Consider the following 20,896-nt stretch of genomic DNA (forward strand, 5'->3'; position numbering starts at 1 on the left):
TAACTAAATGACAGGTCAACTCTACACTCGTACTTTACTCTGAGCGAAAAGCGCAGCGTCAAGAGACATGCGGAGGTGCCGTCCTGTGATCATATCGTTGTGGTGGAATAACTGTGGTGGTAGTAGGAGGGTCGTATCAAAAACATTTTGTTCTCCTAATCTGGCTACAAATTTTCATGACACAAGTCCACCTATTGTAAGAAATATGAGTGATTCCGTGTTTAAGGGTCAAATTTTAGTGTATTCCATCGTAGGCTGCCCGCATTGCAAGCGGGCCAAACAAACATTACGCGGCCTGAGCTTGCCATTCAGCGATGTAAGCCTGGATTCCTACGCCGAAAGTGTCCGGCAAGAATTGAAGGAGAGAACGGGGAAACGAACCGTGCCGCAGGTCTTCTTCAATGCCACTCACATTGGTGGAAATGACGATTTACAGGCGTTGGTAAGTATCAAAACACCGGCGTTGTCTCTGGAAATCTTGAAATCAACAAAATCATGGCTAAACGTTTATTTTGTATGCATTTTCACAACTGTCCTCTTTTATTACTAATATTAGTGATTTATAGTCACTTTTCTTTGACACACAGACCAGCATACTAGTTTATTGACCGAAAGATCGGTCTGTATCTGTCCGTCGGGGAATGTTCCGCGGAGACTACGTCTGGCTTCACGGATCCCCTCCGTATACAGACCGAAGTCAATGATGCCAGCTCCTGTGTGGCAGTAGCGCACAGATCAAACGTTACGATTAACCAAATTTCAGGCAGCTATTTTACATTCAAACAAGTTTGACATGACATGACACATTATGCTGCAATATTTGGGGTTAATTTCTCACATTGTGCAATCGAAATACTCACAGTAACTCGGTTATAACGCAGAAATTTTATCGATATCGCAACATCGCCGTTCGCAAGCAGTACGTCGCCATTTTGAATCTGTAAGCCATTGAAAGCCAATCACATGCGAGGTACGTGTTTTAGTAAAACAAACACGTAGAAGCTACCTCACATGTGATTGGCTAATAGATTCATAGTGTGTGTTTCTGCAGTTCGAACGTGACGACGCGACAGGCTGTGTTTTACGTTGAAAATTCTACTAAAATATTGGATTATTCATTAATCTGGTGAGTGTAATGTATTCTTAAAAAACTAATTTCACAATACAAGCTTAAATTTGCCGACGTAGGGCCGTGAATTAGACGCAATCGAGAAGGGTGAGGTACCTCACCCAATTTTCCATAGAGACAGTGGTTAAGAACATCCACACAGCAATGGGTACTGCAAGCTTCCGTCTGTCTACGGAGGACAGCGTCAATGGCAAAATATAAAAGAGTCCTCCGGACAGACGGATCTTTCTGTCTAACTAGTTTATAACTAGTGTAGTCTAGAGGTCTAGTAGCCTATAATAGTATCGTGGTTATTGTCACTTCTCCAGCTAGAGATCATAGACGATGTAAGGTGACAGAGCCTCATGGCCTCAGTCAGAGGGGTTGTATTGCCATTGGCATTTTTAACGCCATGATCAGTAGTGGATCCTGGACTGAGGGGCCTGCACCGGGCACCCCTCTTTATTTTTTTTGTTAAAATAAAAGAAATGAAGTAAAGAGGAAAAAATGGAGGGGGGCATGTGCACCCCCTTTTAATTTGGGCGGCAAAGGCCCCTCCCCTTTACGGAATTCCTGGATCCGCTCCTGCATGATTGATGTTTAAACAGTGATCACTTCAGTTGTATCCCAATAGGCTTACTTCGTTTCATCGGGTGATCGCGTTCGGGTCGGGTGGTCGCGATACACGACCTTTCGTAGATTATATGCCCTGATATACGAAAGGTCGGGTGGAGCATTTGAGAATTAGACCCCTATTTTTTACGAAGTATCGGGTACAGCTTACCCGAATTTTCGAGAAAAAGCCAGTGCAAATTTACGAACGTTCGCGTGTTTTATCTCCGAATACGCGATTGTATTCCTATGTTTTTACACTGAAAAAATTATCACAAGCGTTTGTATACAAGGCTAGCAGCACATAATGCTCGCCGTGCATAACTATGGCAAAGCGATACGCTCGCGTGCGATAAAGTGATCATGCAGGTTTCAATGGACGACCATTCATATTGTACAGTATGTGCGGCGAAAGTTCTAGTCGTCTCGACTCGTGGATTACAACGATCTGGTCCTTCCTTTTATATCTGAACATCTTGGCAACATTGTTATCGGCATTATCGTGGTTTCTGTCTCCACACTGACTCATTTCTTCACTGCTGGTGACAGCTAGCTCATACCACCTCCATGGACTTTATTGGGCTGAGTCGTCATATCGGTCCCCTCTAAGTGCGTGTGTCTTTACCATGTGCAAAGTCTATGGAGGTTGACAGCAGTCACCGGCTGCACTATGACGAAATACAAATTATGAACACTTGTACGTGTAACTGAATGGCGGTGAATGGAGTGGGGACCTATTTCAGGATAAATGTCCTTTATTGTACAAAACCACATAGTATCGATATGGAGACATTCTTTTACATCACTGCGAATTAAAACTTTAGTTCTTTGACTGAAAAGATGGAATTCTTTTCAGATATGATCAGAATCTGGTTACCGGTGCATGAAATAGGCCTAATCCCTTCAAAATTTGATAAGATTGTGAAACCTTTTTAATCCCTTTCTGAAATATTTTTCAAAACTGATCAGTTAGTTTGGTTGGTCAAAGTAGACTCACACAGAACTCTGATTAATTGGTTCAGTTCACGTTCTCTGCTTTACCATGCAATTCTATGTTTTGTCGACCCTAAAGACTGTGCAAAATGCAAACTTTGGGATTGAATGAGCATAGATTCAGTGTACCGTCGTGATTTTGTTGCAAACATTTTAACATAATTTAGCCATGTCCATATTATACATGACGATCTGGTTGCCATAGCGAGGGTATACACTGACAACCATGTCTGTAGGTTTTTTGCGTGTTTTACTGTTCCATCGGGCCTAATAGAGGATATTTTCGGAAGTTTAAATACAATCCCTTACGAAAAAGTCCTGTGGTACTCCTGTGGTAATTACCACAGGACGGTACCACAGGACAGTACCACAGGAAAGTACCACAGGAAAGTACCACAGGACAGTACCACAGGAATTGTCCTGTGGTATTTTGGAACATACCACAGGACACTACCACAGGAATTCCTGTGGTATTTTGGGACGTACCACAGGGCAGTACCACAGGAAAGTACCACAGGACCGGTACCACAGAACAGTACCACAGGACAGTACCACAGGAATTCCTGTGGTATTTTGGGACGTACCACAGAGCAGTACCACAGGAATTCCTGTGGTATTTTGGGACGTACCACAGGGCAGTACCACAGGACTAGTACCACAGAACAGTACCACAGGAACTGTCCTGTGGTATTTTGGGACAGTACCACAGGACAGTACCACAGGTCGATCATTACCACACAGCATTACCACAGGGCAGTACCACACAGCATTTCCATGGTACCACAGGAGAGTACCACACAGGATAGATCGAAAAAAAAAATCTGGGAGACTTTTAGCCACATATCAAGGAATGTTTCTGATAGGTGAGTGATGGATTTTAGGACAAACATGGCCCAACTTCATAACCTGTCCTACTCCTAACATATAACCTCAAACGAGAATCTAATGGCCAAGTGCCAATCTAGTCCTATAATAGATCTATATAGTCATATTCTATTCCTAGGTAGCCATCGACCCTCTCAGTACATATATATATGGCCGTCTATCCGTAAAGCATTAAGGCATGGTTACTAACTCGATTATACTTTATTATCAAGATATGAAATTACACTTTCATAACAATATCTATGATATTGGGAATAACATAACATAATTAGACAATCTTTCATAAAGTTCAAAGTAAGTTCCATCATTAATACTTTGACTTTTTAAGTCATATATGTATTTTCTAAAATCTAGAGTGCTTTTTATGAATATTCATGAGCTATGTAAAAATTTGTACCACAGGAGTACCACAGGAGTACCACAGGAGTACCACAGAAGTCCTTATGAAATTTCTCATGCTTTACATCAGCACTTTCACTAAATAGGTAATACTGTAGGAGTATAGGACAGGATAAGTAATGGCAAATCAATTGTTATAATTCACAGCATAACTCATCTATCAATTAATTGAGGAATATTAATATGTGTTTTTTTGTTTGTATTTTTGTTATAAATTTCAGTTGATTCTGCCTTACAATTTTCCTGTGTGGTACTCCTGTGTGGTACTGCTGTTTGATATTCTCCTGATGTGATAGTCCTCTGGTATAAAATGTTAAGAAAAAAAAAAGAATATCCTGTAGCATTTTTCTGTGGTACTGACAAATTTAATTTGCTGTGTTGTACTTCTGTGTGGAATAGCACCATATTATGATTTTCTTGTGGGATTTTGGACAGTTCCTGTGGTACTCTCCTGGATACATCGAAAATTACCACAGGAATTCCTGTCGTACTGTCCTGTGGTACGTCCCAAAATACCACAGGACAAGTCGTGTGGTAGTGTCCAGTGGTACTATCCTGTGGTACTGTCCTGTGGTACGTCCCAAAATACCACAGGACAAGTCGTGTGGTACTGTACTGTGGTACTATCCTGTGGTACTGTCCTGTGGTACTGCCCTGTGGTACGTCCCAAAATACCACAGGACAAGTCGTGTGGTACTGTCCTGTGGTACTATCCTGTGGTACTTTCCTGTGGTACTGTCCTGTGGTACTGCCCTGTGGTATTGTCCTGTGGTACTGCCCTGTGGTACTGTCCTGTGGTACGTTACAAAATACCACAGGACAAGTCGTGAGGTACTGTCCTGTGGTAATATCCTGTGGTACTGCCCTGTGGTACTGTCCTGTGGTACGTCCCAAAATACCACAGGACAAGTCGTGAGGTACTGTCCTGTGGTAATATCCTGTGGTACTGTCCTGTGGTATGTCCCAAAATACCACAGGACAATTCCTGTGGTACTGTCCTGTGGTATGTCCCAAAATACCACAGGACAAGTCGTGTGGTACTGTCCTGTGGTACTTTCATGTGGTACTGCCCTGTGGTACTTTCCTGTGGTACTGCCCTGTGGTACTGTCCTGTGGTACGTCCCAAAATACCACAGGACGAGTCGTGTGGTACTGTCCTGTGGTACTATCCTGTGGTACTTTCCTGTGGTACTGCCCTGTGGTACGTCCCAAAATACCACAGGACAAGTTGTGTGGTACTGTCCTGTGGTACTATCCTGTGGTACTTTCCTGTGGTACTGTCCTGTGGTACTGCCCTGTGGTACTGCCCTGTGGTACTGTCCTGTGGTACGTCCCAAAATACCACAGGACAAGTCGTGAGGTACTGTCCTGTGGTACTATCCTGTGGTACTGTCCTGTGGTACGTCCCAAAATACCACAGGACAATTCCTGTGGTACTGTCCTGTGGTACTATCCTGTGGTACTTTCCTGTGGTACTGTCCTGTGGAACTGCCCTGTGGTACTGTCCTGTGGTAAGTCCTAAAATACCACAGAACAAGTCGTGTGGTACTGTCCTGTGGTACTATATCCTGTGGTACTTTCCTGTTGTACTCTCTTGTGGTACGTCCCAAAATACCACAGGACAATTCATGGGGTACTGTCCTGTGGTACCGTTGTGTGGTATATATCCCAAAATACCACAGGACAATTTGTGTGTATACTGTCTTGTGGTAATGTCCTGTGGTACTTTCCTGTGGTAATGTCCTGTGGTACTGCCCTGTGGTACATCCCAGAGTACCACACGATCCTGTGACACAGTACCACACAGTTCCTGTGTTAACATATATTTGTGTGGTACATTGTGTGGTACCAACCAGTACCACAGGGAGTACCACATGAGCCTGTAAAACAGTACCACACAGTTCCTGTGGTAACATTCATTTATGTGGTACATTGTGTGGTACTGACTAGTACTACAGGGAGTACCCTACAAGCCTGTGGTACAGTACCACACAGTTCCTGTGGTAACATTACAAGTGTGTGGTACATTGTGTGGTACCGACAAGTACCACAGGGAGTACCACAGGACTTTTTTGTTAGGGATGTATTCATATTCTCCATCCTGTAATGTTATTGTTTTTATTTAGCCATAAAATTATGTTTCTGAGGATATTTCATTCTCTTTTATTTGTTATTGCCATTTTTGTGCTATTTTGTGGCCTGTTTGATGTCTTTTGCTTTGATTTATTCACTGGTTTCGCCGTCCCTGATTCACCCGATACTTCGTCACTTGAATGACACTTTTTTACGTATCGTCGCGTTAAACGATCAGCCTTATGTCAAGGATTATCTGTATTAAATTGTGATTATTTTACCCATCCTTACCCGACCCTTCGTAGATTAGGGCACCTAATCTACGAAATGTCGGGTAACGTGACCACCCGACGCGAACGCGAACACCCGAAGGAACGAAGTAAGCCATCCCAATAAATAAATCTATCGTTGATTAATGTGTTTGGGGTTTTCTCCTGTAGGATAAATAGATAGTGACTGCCTTATAACCTGATGTTTCTGTGAGAGTGGGGAAATATACTAAATTTCGGCAACACCTACTTCAAAGGACCTACGCTGTATTAAAGCGCTATATACTCATGTACAAACTTGTGTAGTAACTAAGGCTATGCATCCTGTGATTGACAGATCATATTACAGTTTGTACTTATTAGACAGATTCACAGTTTTGAAGGTTTTTTTTTTTTTTTAACGTGGGTATATTTACATTGTACTCTTCAATATATTGAAGCTATTAATCTGAAGAAAAATAGTGGAAATGATGACACATGTAGCATCTATGTTCATTTGCAACATAAAAGCGATTAGTAGGGTATGTATCAACTCAAGTCAATAAGTAAAATTGCACTCAGATCGAGAGGCCCTGCAACTGTTGGTCTCAATGTGGAGTATGGTGTTGTCATGGTTTTTTTTTTCATAGTATTTTTTTTTGTCAGTTTAGTAGTTGACTGAAATGCAGACAGTTCTAAAATGTTCTACGAGTGTATGCTCTTTGCTTCAGCTTACAGTGTCTATTGAGTGTTTTGCAAAAAAATAAAACAAGCTACATTGTATGTTTAAAAGGGAAAAAAGTGAAGAGAAATCCACATAACATGTTGACTTGATGTAAACACAAAGACTGCTACAGTGTATGAGAAACCCATTCTTTTGTACATTTTCATGTACATGTTATGAAGGCATTGAATGATGGTGTCACTTCTTTTTTAAAAGATGAGAACTGAGAAAAAATGGAGACATTGAGTGGGACACTGTACAGAACATGATGTTCTAGTTAGTGATGTTAAATTCAGACAAAAGTTGTCACTTTTTCCTGTGTACTACACTGTATTCAAGTGAGTTGTCAGGGTCAGGGTCCTCTTAAAAAAAATCTCTTAGACTACATGTATATTGTTCAAGATTGATAAGATATTCGTCATAAGTTTCATTCATTATCATGTCTTGCCGAAGATGCCCACAATCAATGGTTGATTATCATGGCACTAGGTGTTGACTGTCGTCATCTTCTGATGTGTTTTTTTAATGCCACATTGCCTTCTACAGATTGAGAACAAAGAAAAGCTGCAATCCCTCATCGACGATGTCAAGAACAATGAGCCTCCTGTGGATGCACCCAAGGTCCCTGACCCCAGCCTCAAGACACAGGACCCCGAGGGTATCAGTCACTCAGTCTTTCAAACCAATCGTAGGATGGAATATAACATGTACATGTAGCTGTACAGGAATTAACAATTAAGTGATTACTACCGTGCACTGCTGTATAGCAAACACGATTATAACAAAATTCCTGTTACAACAAAGTAAAAATTCATGTTGCAATGTTATCTGCTCAGTAGAACTATGATTTTTTGTTTGGTTTATGACAAAATTTCAGTATTATAACGAAAGAAAACTGCCGCTCCTGAAGACTTCTTATAGTGTGGTAATGTGAGACTGAATCTGAAAGTGTTTATGCATACATGTACACAAAATGCAGACTCACTGTCACCTCCCCTGTACATTAGTATGGACAATGTACAATGTACTACCCAAATAAGTGAAAATTTAGATTGAATCATCCTCATAACATTTTACCTGCTCATACTCTCCCCTGTTGATATCTCTCCAAAACATGAACAAACCCCATTAAGATGCATTGTATTTGTAAACTGTTTATGCAATGTACAGAGCTTTGCATTCTCTGAATTTTGCGAATCGGGTGATATTTGCAAATTCAAAAACCAAGTAAAACAGAAACTCTGATTCCGATATGAATGTGATGTGAAGCATACATTTCTCCGTTCAGTTGTATGCTGTATGCCACGAATGCAAATTCATACTACTTGCAAGATTGTTGAAAGTCCGGATTTACAAAATTAGACTGTCTGTATGGTGTATACAGTTATTGATTTGTTATTCCCTCACACAGACCATTGCTCATTGATAGGGATTAACATACAAAGGCAATAACATAATCCTTGTCACATTAGCCCTGTTGATAGTTGATATGTTTAAGACAAATCTCTACATATTATGACCAATGTGTTGCCAGGTGAGATGGACTTTACCTGTGAGCTGGACAAATGTGCCCAGCTGATCCGTGACCTGAAGATGACTGACCTCATCAGGGACCACAGGAAGGGGCTAACTACGTACAGGAACAGTTTCCAAGGAAACCAGTTTGTGGACTGGCTTGTCAGAACACAGACCATGGGTAGGGATTCAGTAACTTTTCTTCTTCTTTTTTTAACTCAATGGCCTGAATTCATGAAGATGGTTTAGATTGGGACCATGGTTTAAACTTGTACCATGGTCTGAAATACATAGGTACAATGTAAGCGCGAATTAGACTCGTAGCTTTGACATGCACGAATCAACATGCATTTGTAACTGGATGTCTGTTGGCGTACACAATCTGTCAGTCATATTTACACAGAAAAAAAAAATGTGTAAATTATGGTCTAAATTTAAACCACCTTTGTGACTTCAGGCCATTGGGTGTTTAGTGGCATTTTGAAATTCCCTTTCTACATGTATTTACCTGTTCAGAATTAAATTAATTACTCTCAACTTTATTATTAGGTACAATGTGCCAGGTAAGCTTTGTGTCTCAAACAGTAAACAACTCATACTACACATAACTGTACATCCCATGTTAAGAATTTGTCAATGCAAAATATGTACACGTGTGTAATGATGTGCATGTCTTAATAGATCTTGTTATGCAATAACTCTATATCATACAAATTCTGCTGTATACTGAATTTACTGAGCTTGCTCTTGGGCTACTGTATACAGTAGTAGATATTTGTTCATGGGTGACATCATTATTAACTCTTTATGTGCCACGTTCGCACGTCCGACTCAGTCGACGGCATGTCAACTTCGCATATTTCACTCAAATGCACAAACCCGCCCAAACCGATCGATGAATCGCCAAATGCCACAGTACAATGAAAGCATTTCACGCGATTCCGTTCCTCTTGTCAATAGCTTGCAATTTATGTGGTGAATGACTAACAAGCCATGTTCCATACTGGATTTGCGTGAAAATTCTAAGTTTCTGTCACTGCTTTGTGTGAAAAAGTCATACATTTACAGTGATGGGCATTTGAAAGAAAAGCAATTGGTCAATTCCAGCGTAACGGACATGACATTCAGACCACTTTTTTGTGATTCAAACCATCACACAGTAAAATTGGGAGTCTCCAAAAGATTCTAATTGAGTTTATCAGACACATTTAAGTATATGTAATGTACACAGAAAATTTCATGGAAATTTAACAAGTGGTTGTTGAGAAATTGCATTTTTAGCGAGCGTAACGGACATGACACTAAATGGACAAGGCATTTTGATCTACTTACCATTATGAAAATTCCTGTGAATTTTTGGATAAGATGCAGCTGGTTTTGGTCTTGATTAAACCTTTAGGTCATGCTTTACTCATAAAGTCCTAATTTAGAGTAGTTTTACTGTTCATTCTTTTTTAATAGTTTAAAATATTGCGTAACGGACATGACACTTCGAGTGTAACGGACATGACAGTTTTGTCCACTTTTTGTAAGCTAAGATAATTTTGTTATTACAAGGTATAGCAGATATTCAATTGTTGGCATAGTAAGGTTAGAACATAGGGACACACATCATAACTGCAATCATGTAATATTTCTTATATTTATATCATTTTAGGGGGGTTAGTCTTTGTATATATTTACAAAACAAAGAAATATAAAACAAATTCGCTTCTGCACCAGCTAGCTACAATTAGTGACAAATTTCCAGTTACTACCACCCACCATAGCAAAATAGGACATATTACTATCTTATACTATGGTTATTTTTTTCGTAGTGGCCTGATATTTGATACTTAGTATTATACACTAGCGTAACGGACATGACACCCTTGTAAGGTGAACCATATTTTCACTTCTTTGTTTCAAAATAAAAAGATTAAAATAAATGCACACTATAAACTACATTATGTTCTTGAACAAAACATCAAAAAGTCCTTTTATTGCAGGTTTCAGTGATCTAACAGCTACTCTAAAGCACATGGAGTACAATGCCCAGAGTACCACAATGGCATACATGTACAACACAGAAGACCATGTCTCCATATCTGCGGATAGGCAAAGAAAACAGAACGAACCAGATCTGTGAAATAAAAAGTTTGAATACAATATCATTAAAATGCACTCAGGATTGCATCAACTTTTATGCAATGAAACAGGACCACAAAACTGTTTGGTACCATTATCAAAATAGTGTTATCATCTGAAAGAAATAAGGTATGTAAATTTCATTTCTGCAAAGTTCTTTCATTTGGCATTAATGTCATCCTTGGAGTAGAATCATCCTCTGTTATCCAATCTTGGATAGACTATTGTAAAAACTTCCACTGGTAGTACCAGTACTTTATTATTGTCAACAAATGCTTTCTTTTCTTGGCTGGAAGTGAATGATCAAGCCCCCTTTTTTTTCTGAGAATTTTCACGACATACATACATACATACATACATGTATAATCCATTTCCATGTAGAGTGGTCACTTGGGCAACAAAGTATTTCTTGTTTTCTTCACGGCAAATTCAGCTCGTACAAATTGTATAATCAACTTATTGCTTGCCTAGGCACTTCTGAAGGCTTGCAAGAGTGGTGTACTGGTTACATTATTCTCACCAGCTTGTGAGTAGGACTTTTTGAAATACTGGATGCTTTCCGTACCAACTGGTTGTATATGAATTATGATTATACAGTGTATCTTTCAGTGGATAAACATCTTCTCATAGCATCTCAAAATTGTGCTTTTTGTACGATTCTGTGCACTGTCATATATACCGGTATATCCCTTGGCATAGAGGTACATCTAGTTTAGTTGTATTGATGAAATGGATAGGCAGCATTCAGACCGACTTTCTCTGACAATAGAGCTACATGTACTGTCAACAACAAAGCAAACAATTCCATTCTCAGCCCTCTTGGCAAGTGATATCTCATTAACGTGCCACTAAAGGTGTGGATTTATAGAGTCATAGAGATGAGAGAGGTACAGCTGTATGTATGGATGCAGCACAAACTTTTTTTTTTTTTTAAAATTATGAGGCAACACCATCATTGAAGACATTGATGCTGGATTCTTTGTTGTTGTATCATCAGTGATCATGTTCATTGGATGCACGAGGATCCATTTGTGCAGGAGTTCCTGGCTGTTGTGTTGACTCCATGGCGGATATGTGTTAAATGTGGTCTACAATGTACTTATATGTAGAAAGTGCTCATTTTAAGTATTGAAGGGAAGGCCAGCAGTGAAAACTCCATTGTCTAAATACTCCTTGGAATGACAGCTGCTGTTTATCAGTCAGGATTACAAGAGGTGGGAATGGATCAAACCAGTGTAACAGGGTAGCAAGATCATCTGAAATCAACAGTCTTCCTGTGGCAGAAAGCAAAGTCTGCTTGTTTTTGTTTTATTGAGTGATGTGCAGACTTAATTATTTACTCAAGTATAGAAATGTCCTACTATGCTCAAGCAATTAAAACTAATCACCACCCTGTTTCACTGGGCCACAGTGTTATTTCTGCCACTTGTCTAATATGAGGTGTCATGTCCGTTACGCAAAGTGTCATGTCCGTTACGCCATTTACAGGAAAACTAGAAGTGGCATAGAACAGTGGTTTTCACACATGCAAGGGGATTCAATCCTAACATAGAAAATGAATTTGCAGCAACTTTACACTAATTTCCTCTTGGCTATGAAAACTTGTAGTAAAAAACGTAACGGACATGACGCTTCAAATGTTATAGAAATCACACAACTTTGAGGATCAATGGGTCAAAAACTGATGAATGCTAAGGAAGTTGGTTGTGATTTTCCGTTGATATATACACTGGACTACAATTTAAAAGCTGAACAAGGCCTCTAGGACATATCTGGCCTTCTTTAGAGACAGGAACACTAAACTCTTTAAAAATAGCCAAATTTTTGCGTCATTGCAACACATCAAACAGTATTTTCATTGACTGAGAAAAATACAAAATTTTGTAATGACAAAGATGCGACTAGTGAAAAATGAAAATATATATGTTACTTTCTCAGAATATTTGAGAACTTAAGTGAAACTCAAAACTTCATTTTTTCACCAAAGTGAACATTTCTCATGGAATTGCCCAATTACAGATTTGTCATAAGATTTACAACAATGCAAAGCTTGGCATTTTCTCTACAACTTTGCTAACTTCGTCTACAATTTAACAGAAATTTATAAATGTTATATTGATTTGAAAAATATATTATTTTCTCAACGTATGACTACATTGGTGTCTCAGAATAATGTGGCACATGGGGGGTTTCCACCATGGCACACAAAAAGAGTTAATAGATCCCTTTGTCATGATTCATGTTCCATTGTCCCCTAGGCAATTTTTGTTTCAAAATGTAATATCTTTCTCTCATTCTGTGTGTCACTCATCCTACATTGTAGAGAGGTCCCAGGCAGTGATGAGGGGACAGGAGATCCTGGACAGAGGGTTTGGCAGCCAGATCAAAGGGAGGGAGGATGGTGTCTTCGTTGATGATGACAAGCACCTCTACAAACTCCTGGAACATGAGGAGAGCTCGGCCCTGAACTCTGGCGTGTCCAGTGAGTGTGAACCAAGACCTGGTAGGCAAGAAAAACATTTTTAACCCCCTCTCACCTGTCATCTTTATAATGCTCTCCTTTTAACGATATCTTCTTAGATATGTGCTTTTACTATCCTCAAATTTATATCAGTATGATATTTTAGATGTTTATGTGTGCTATTATTATTATTTTTATTATTATTATTATTATTATTATCATTATTATTTCATTACTATTACTTTTATTATTGACATTATTTTTATTATTATTATTATTATTATTGATATTGTTGTTGTTATTATTATTGTAATTACTGTTATTATTATATCAGTATTATTATAGTTATTATAACAAGAACTAATAAGAAGATATTAAATTTGTAAAAAGAAAAAGAGATAGATATAGTGTATAAAGCTGAGACTTGTTTAGATTCACAATCAAGTGACTCTCTGATAAACTTTCAATATTGAAGAAAATTTTTGTTAAAAATGTTTGATTATCTATAATCTGAATGGATTGGCAAAGGTTTCCTTGCTTGTCGATTTTTCTTTTCATCCCTGTTGTTATGCCTGTAGGTGTTTTTTATAGAGAAATAACATGAGAAATTAGGGCATGGAAGAGAGAAGCACTAGAATCAAATGCCAAACCTGCTGACAGTACATGTAGTATAAGTGAATATGTCATTCTTTTCCTTAGTGGGTATCAATTATTCCCTTTTTTTATGACTACCCTGTTTTGAGTTATTTCTCTCTGTCTTCTCACTCTTGTTTTTCAACTTTTTGTTTTCAGCCTCTGAGCTTGGCGAAGATCTTCGCAAACTCATTCTGGCCCTCTACAATGAGTTCCTCTCTGAGGATGGGAAGGTAAAAATTGTACATTTTCATTTTTTTCTTGAAATTGCTTTTATGAATTTTCACCAATGTTGGCAGGTAGCATTCCTAGGGGGAAAGAATCTCATTCCCATCAAATGGGCACCATGCCCGAACTGGGGGGGCCCCAGGGGGCCTAAATTTGGACCAACATCGTAAGTTTTCATCTTTTTCTTGAAAAACCTATCACAAATTTTCACCAAACTTGGGAGGTAGCATCCCTAGGGGGATAGAATCTCAATTCCATCAAATGGGGGCACGATGCCCCACTTGGGGCCCTGGGAGTCAATGTAATCAGAAAAAAGATCAATGTAATGTGTTTACAGTGTTTAATACCAGAAGGTCAAAGTCAAAACACAATGTACAGTATCTAGGACTAGATTGTTTGTTACATAGTGCCTGTAACGTTTGATTGTATAGATCAATCAGTAGTATGATAACGTTAACTTTAAAAATGTGATAAACTGAAACAGTTCAATACTACTTGATTAGATCCATGACATGTGTATTTAAAGTAGCTTCAAAGGTCAAGCAGTAGTGTTTGACAGATATGGTCGTGATAATGCCCTATTCATTGGCTGGAAATGTGTCCCCAAAAGAGTGATCAAACATGATGGAACAGACAGTCTAAGGTGCAGCTGTTAGCTTCTAACGATCCTTTGAATGTTGCCTGTATGTTTGTTTGTTTGTTTGTTTTTGTTTTGTTTTGTTTTTATTTGCTTCTCTTTATAATTCGATTATTCCAGATCTTGGGTGTGTGTTTTTTGTTTGTTTGTTTGTCTTTTTGCCCACCATCTAATTTTTTCCCATTTTCGCCTTACCATCTTGATTCTGTAATAGTCCATATGTGACCGTGCACCTCAAAACGAACATAAAGTCGCACACACTGATTTTGCTCGAGGACTGAAAATAAGTGAAATGGGTCAACCTAGCCGAACTTGACTTTTTCATATTTTCTGAAAGAGCGGGTCTTCTTTTACATTATGCTAAAATTTGGTATCATACAACGGGCAGGAAAGTGTGTTTTTTTAGCAGATTATCTCAAACATTTTTGGTATAATAGTGTGATTAGGTGTGTCTTTAGAATCCTTTTTCCATTTCTGAAAAACCTTGTCAACACTCTTCACTTTCAACTCTAATAACTTTTGAAAGAATAGTGCTACTGCTTCGAAAGTTGGCGTTAATTATGGACAGAATTTGTTAATGAGGCATTCTTAATTTCAGTCAAATTTGATAATCCCTTCATTGTTGTTACTCTGGTGGTTTACTTCCTGTTTTTTGTCTCATTCATCGCACAGCCAGCACGGTTTGGTAAAGATTAAGCGCTTGAATAGACACTGTACTTCAGAGCCTCTTTTCTCAGTTCACACATTTTCTGAGTTTGTGCTTTCTTTCCAATATTTAGATAGGTTAGGAGAGTCCATATGATTTGAGTTATACATCATTTTAAAGCTTAGCGTCTGCTCTTTTAGAATATGGTCTTAACTAAAAATTCATGTCTGGCGACTTTTTGTTTGTTTTGAGGTGCAGGGTCACATATTGTCTATTTTCTTAATTTTGATTTTGTCTTTTCTTTCCCCTCCCAATGTTTCGCTCTCTCTTCCGTTTTTCAGTTGTCAACATAGACTATTACATTCACCAACAGCAAATGACTACATTTTGCCTCTCCCATTCTAGCCATACTTATTTTCCTATTTCTATAACAAATTTATCTCCAAATATCTACTCTACCTCTTTCATCATGTTGCAGAGAAAGTCATTAAATTGTATACAAATGAATTACATTAGAATTGTCACCAATGTATGAGTAGCCAGTGGTCATGCTCTCAGTAGCTGAAAGTGATGTTATGATGTGAGCTGCAAGGACCTACATTGTAACTTGAATATGATAAGCTTCTTTGGCTGCAGAAATCAAGTGCTTTTGGTATACCGGTATAATTTATAATTTAATGGCTACTCACGGTTATCTTTTGTCCCCTTTGTTTGATACACATGTACCAGGGTGTAAACTACAAGGGTATATCCCAGAGTCCAAAGTTTGCAACCTACAAGCGGCTCACTGGTGAGCTGACACGTGTTGCCGTGGAGACCGCATCGCGGGAAGAGAAGCTGGCCTTCTTCATCAACATCTACAATGCACTGGTCATCCATGCATACGTGGAGGTTGGTCCACCCACCAATATGTGGCAGAGGTACAAGGTGAGAAAGAAAAATGATAAAGGAAGAAAAAAAGAGAGAGAGAGAGAGAGACAGACAGACTAACAGAGAAAACTCTCTTACAGCCACCATGTCCGCAAATATCTCTTGTAAATTGTAGTCTTTACTTATAAATAGTTACCCTGCACAAAGTGAATGTCACAATTATATTATCAGCGTGGTTACACAGTGAAGCCACATTTTACTTTTATAAATACACTGTATGTCACAAAGATCACAAAGACAGTGTCGTATTTCTTACTTTTCTACTCATTCCCCAGGTAGCAATTTGTGTGTGCTGGAATAGTATTCAGGATAATTCCTCTTTTCATCAACTGCAAAGGACTGTTTTTGTTTTCCCTGCTCCAAAGGACTCAAAGAGTGTGACAATGAACATGTTTTCGAAAAGTGATGTTCAATCATGGTGATGTGAAGTTGCTAAATATTGTACTGGTACTGTAAATGTAGTGATGGGACTACTATGCATCCCCCCATCAAAAAAACAAACAAACAAACAAACAAACAAACAAAAAGAAAGAGAGAGAGAAAAAAAAAACAGTGCTCTGTTAAGATGTCTAACCTATCTGCTCTTGTACTCCAGTTCTTCAATTATGTTAGCTACGTCATCGGTGGCCACCTATACTCCCTGAACGATATTGAGAATGGGGTCTTGCGAGCCAACAGGAAGCCCATAGGGGCCCTCTCCAAGCCCTTCTCCAAGGGGGACCCACGTCTGAAAGTGGCCCTCCACCTCCACGAGCCCCTCATCCACTTTGCCCTGGTCTGTGGGGCCAAAAGCTGCCCACCCATCAAGACTTACTCTGCAAAGGTATGTCAATGCCACACAATTTTCTCCCCAGGAAAAGTATTTGGGTTTATACGATGTTCAGTTGTGTCAGGCGATAATTTTGTGTTCTTTGGGGTAATAAATCTGGAACATTTGTTTGCCGAAAAAATTATTGTTGTTTTTTTTAATATGATTTTTTGTTCTCAATGATGCTAGAATCATAAGCCAAGTTATAACTGTTGTTGATTCATGTGCAGGTGACTTCATTCCAGTGTCAAAAGAGATGTAAAGATTTACATTTTCATACTGCTTTCACATATTTCTTCATCAGTGCATTCCAGAGGGTAAACAAACTGTTAAAAGCTTAATAATATGTGATTAATTTGTCTTTTCTCATGCTATAATCTTTCAAGCGTACACAGCCTTAGGCTAGATTTCTTGAGTTTAGCTATACTCATGCTGCTCCACATGCTTTAGACCACAATAATTTTACCATCAATTCAATAAAAATCACTTACATTTCAGACAGCTTTTCCTCTAGTACTTTGGCATGAGGTAACCTTTCCATGAGCTTTGCCTAAAGGGTTGCTTCTAAAGACCAGATAGTGTGTGGATACCATGTGGTGGGAAGGCTTGCCTGATACGGATACATGTATATCTGGAACACCCCAAACAAATATCTGTGTATTACACACACAGTGAAAGGAATCTTGCAACTGGAGTTGAATGTAATATAGTAATAGTAATGGTAATGGTTTATTTAAAAATTCATTTGCAGCCATGGAGATGGCTGAATTGCAGAATTTTGTACAATATCATTTCATTTTATAATAACATACATAGTCATACAATCATTCTTCGATCAAAATATAAAACTACACAATTATATATATATATAAACACCTGATGACCAAAACATCAAAATTAATCAAATACACTTGTACGCGCATATTAAAAAGCTGTGAGAAAAATTTAACATAATCTTCATGTCACCATCATATTTCAATACACAAAATTATAGACTAAAATATATCAAATATACACACATTATTCTCCTCCAAAAACTTTCAAATTTTGTTTATACATATACTGAAAAAAAAAATAAGACTGTAACCGAGGAGTATACACTTTGATGCACAGATTTGCTGACGGGCAATTCTGTTTTGGTAGGCTTGTGCTTTTTGAACTTTTAGCATGTTGTCAGCTGGGAACCAGAAGGGCACAATCAAATTCTAAGATTTGAGCGTTAATAAAAATGAAACAATCAATTTTCATGAAATAAACAGATTACTTAATCAAAAGTGGGTAGATTTACAAGCACTGTTCCAAATATTAGGTAAGATAGTGCCACTATCGTTTTGATTTGTAACATTTTACAGAAAATGTAAAAAGAAACAAATTCAAAATTAACACTGTAATACAGAAGAGATCATGCTTTGTGATACCAATAACTCAATACCCCCCCCCCCCCCCCCCCCAAAGTAATGGTTACACTGTTCTGGTTCTCAGGCGAAGATACACAGCTGCAGGCAGCAAATGATGATGGAATCAATCAGGCCACTATTCTTTTCCAACACTACCAGGTCTTTAAACCCGTTGAGGATGAGTCCTGAGTATACTTGGGCAAGTGCCTATGGGAAATACGTGTTGTAGCAAAATCAGTCCGTCCTCAATGGGTTAAGCTTGCTTTATTTTTGCCAATTTACCCACACTTTTGACTGCAGGACATTGATAAGCAGCTGACACTGGCAGGAGAGGCCTTCCTTGAGAGCTCCGACGGCTGCCAAGTAGACGTCAAGAAGAGGGAGCTCCGCTTCAGCCGGATCTTCAAGTGGTACAGAGAGGACTTTGGCAAGAATGACAAGGAGGTAGGAGAACAGAGAGTAGGGCTAATCGTTAGTGACAACCAGGGGGGTGTTTCTTAAAGCTGTTCTTAAAGTTATGAACGACTTAAGAACGACTGGTGATCAGTTCCGATGTGCTATACTTATCAGAATTTCAATAATTCAGCACAAGAACTGATCACCTGTCGTTCGTAAGTCGTTCATAACTTTAAGAACAGCTTTATGAAACATCCCCCTGGGAGGCATTTCGTGAAGCATTTTGTCAGATATTTCATCTGGCAAACTTTTAAAAACTAATGAAATCCTTGAATCTGATCGGCTGAGAGCAAATTTGTTTGACAAAGCTGTGAGACAAAAAAAAAAAAATGCCTCATGAAAAGCCCCCCTGATGGCCCAGGGGCACTCAAAAATTAATGTTGTTCCACCAAATTTCTGATAGGGTTAGATCTTTGGGGGGCCTGATTGGGCAACTGAGATTGAAAGAGGATTGACATGTTTCTTTGTAATTTGTGCCAATACACTTCATTTTGGGGTGACCAAAATGTCAGTTATAAAGATTTTGGTAGCCGAAATTGCCCGCTGGAGAAAAAGGGTCAGTGGCAAAAGCATACATTTCAATAGAAAACAATGGGATGTATTGATATTGATTCATGTAACTCTTTATGTGCCATGGTGAAAACCCCCTGTGTGCCATGTTATTCCGAGACACGAAGGTAGTCATACTTTGAGAAAGAATTCCGTTTTTCTAATTTGTATAACCTGTACAAATTTCTAGTAAGATGGGCATAATAGTAGGCAAAGTTAAAGAGGAATGCCAAACTTTGTTTCGGTATAAACTTTATGACAAATCTATTTCCAATTTCTCTTTCGAATGACCAGTTGCTACATTACTGTAAAGGCATGACTTTTGCTCATAAAACCGTGACAGAAACTTAGAATGTACGAGCAAATCTAGTAGGGAACACCGCTTAATAGTCAATCACCACATAGAATGCAAGCCGTATATGAGAGGAACAAAAGCACAAAAAACGCTTTCATTGTGCGGCTGGATTAGCAGTGATTAGCAATTTATCAATCGGTTTTGGCGGCTTTGTTTGTTGAGCAGAATATGCAAAGTTGGCACGCCGTCGACTGAGCAGGATGTGCGAATGTGGCACATAAAGACTTTACCTAAAGAATTGTGTCTGTAAGTTGTGGTCTGACTGTGTAACAGGGTCATTCTGGGCGTGTGTATCATATCATTAAAAAAAAAATTAAAAGGGAAACATGTTGACAAATTGAAAGCTTTTTAGAGAGTAGATGTGACATACATGTAATATGGCCATTTGGTACATTTTCTTGGTTATGAAGTTTACGTCTAGTCAGCATTGTCACCAGTAAGATTGTAAGATTTTATCGACTCTATCCACCCCCTCTCGGGGTATGCAGTAGTGTTATTGTAGCTGAAACTACATGAATCTACAGTGTGTGAACTTGAACGAATCCACTTCCACATCTTTCCTTGGGTTTAGCAGAATTGAAATTTCTCTGTTTTGAAGGTTTTCAGTGATTTTTGGTTTTCATTTGTATTTGTTTCAGTTAACCTTGTAAACAGGAAGATGATGGGCCACCACATAAAAACTGTTCTTGGAAAATATCTGTGGAATTTACATGCATCTAATTATATATTATGCAAAGACAGTAGATCAGTTTTCTAAACACCTCAGAGGCATACATGTATATCATAAAATCTGCATTGTTTTTGTTTTTTTTAATTTCTTAAGATTCTTGACGTGGAGAGTTGTACCAGGGGGCAGTATAAAGATGTCAAAATTTGATATCTGAACAAATTTGAAATATCATTTTTTCATCCAAATCACCTTGTTAGAATACTTGTTCTTGCAATGAATTTGGATCAGGGTATCATGGTAGGCTGCGTACGCTGTATCATGCCACGCATGAATGTAGCGACAAACTCACCATGCAATTTCTTTACTTAGTAGAGGCTACTATGTAATCCCGTGAGATTTTTGTGCCAAAATTGATTTTTTTCGCTAACTTTGTCAATTTGGG

The 20,896-nt window shown here is 38.6% G+C and overlaps 1 protein-coding gene across 1 annotated transcript; it reads left to right on the forward strand.

The window, feature by feature from the left end:
* Positions 1-78: 78 nt before the first annotated feature.
* On the forward strand, positions 79-18,868 carry LOC139712704 (uncharacterized; the record flags this gene model as incomplete). The annotated part of the gene is made up of 8 exons (XM_071624507.1): positions 79-442; positions 7,589-7,700; positions 8,577-8,738; positions 13,008-13,187; positions 13,938-14,011; positions 16,019-16,216; positions 16,815-17,042; positions 18,725-18,868. Coding segments are annotated over exons 1-8 (1,335 nt in total), but the record flags the coding sequence as incomplete, so codon positions are not given.
* Between the last annotated feature and the right edge of the window lie 2,028 nt (positions 18,869-20,896).

This window comes from Diadema antillarum, unplaced genomic scaffold, assembly GCF_040938485.1.
Source record: "Diadema antillarum isolate AM-2024a unplaced genomic scaffold, OU_Dant_1.0 seq00001844_RagTag, whole genome shotgun sequence".
NCBI lineage: Eukaryota > Metazoa > Echinodermata > Echinoidea > Diadematoida > Diadematidae > Diadema > Diadema antillarum.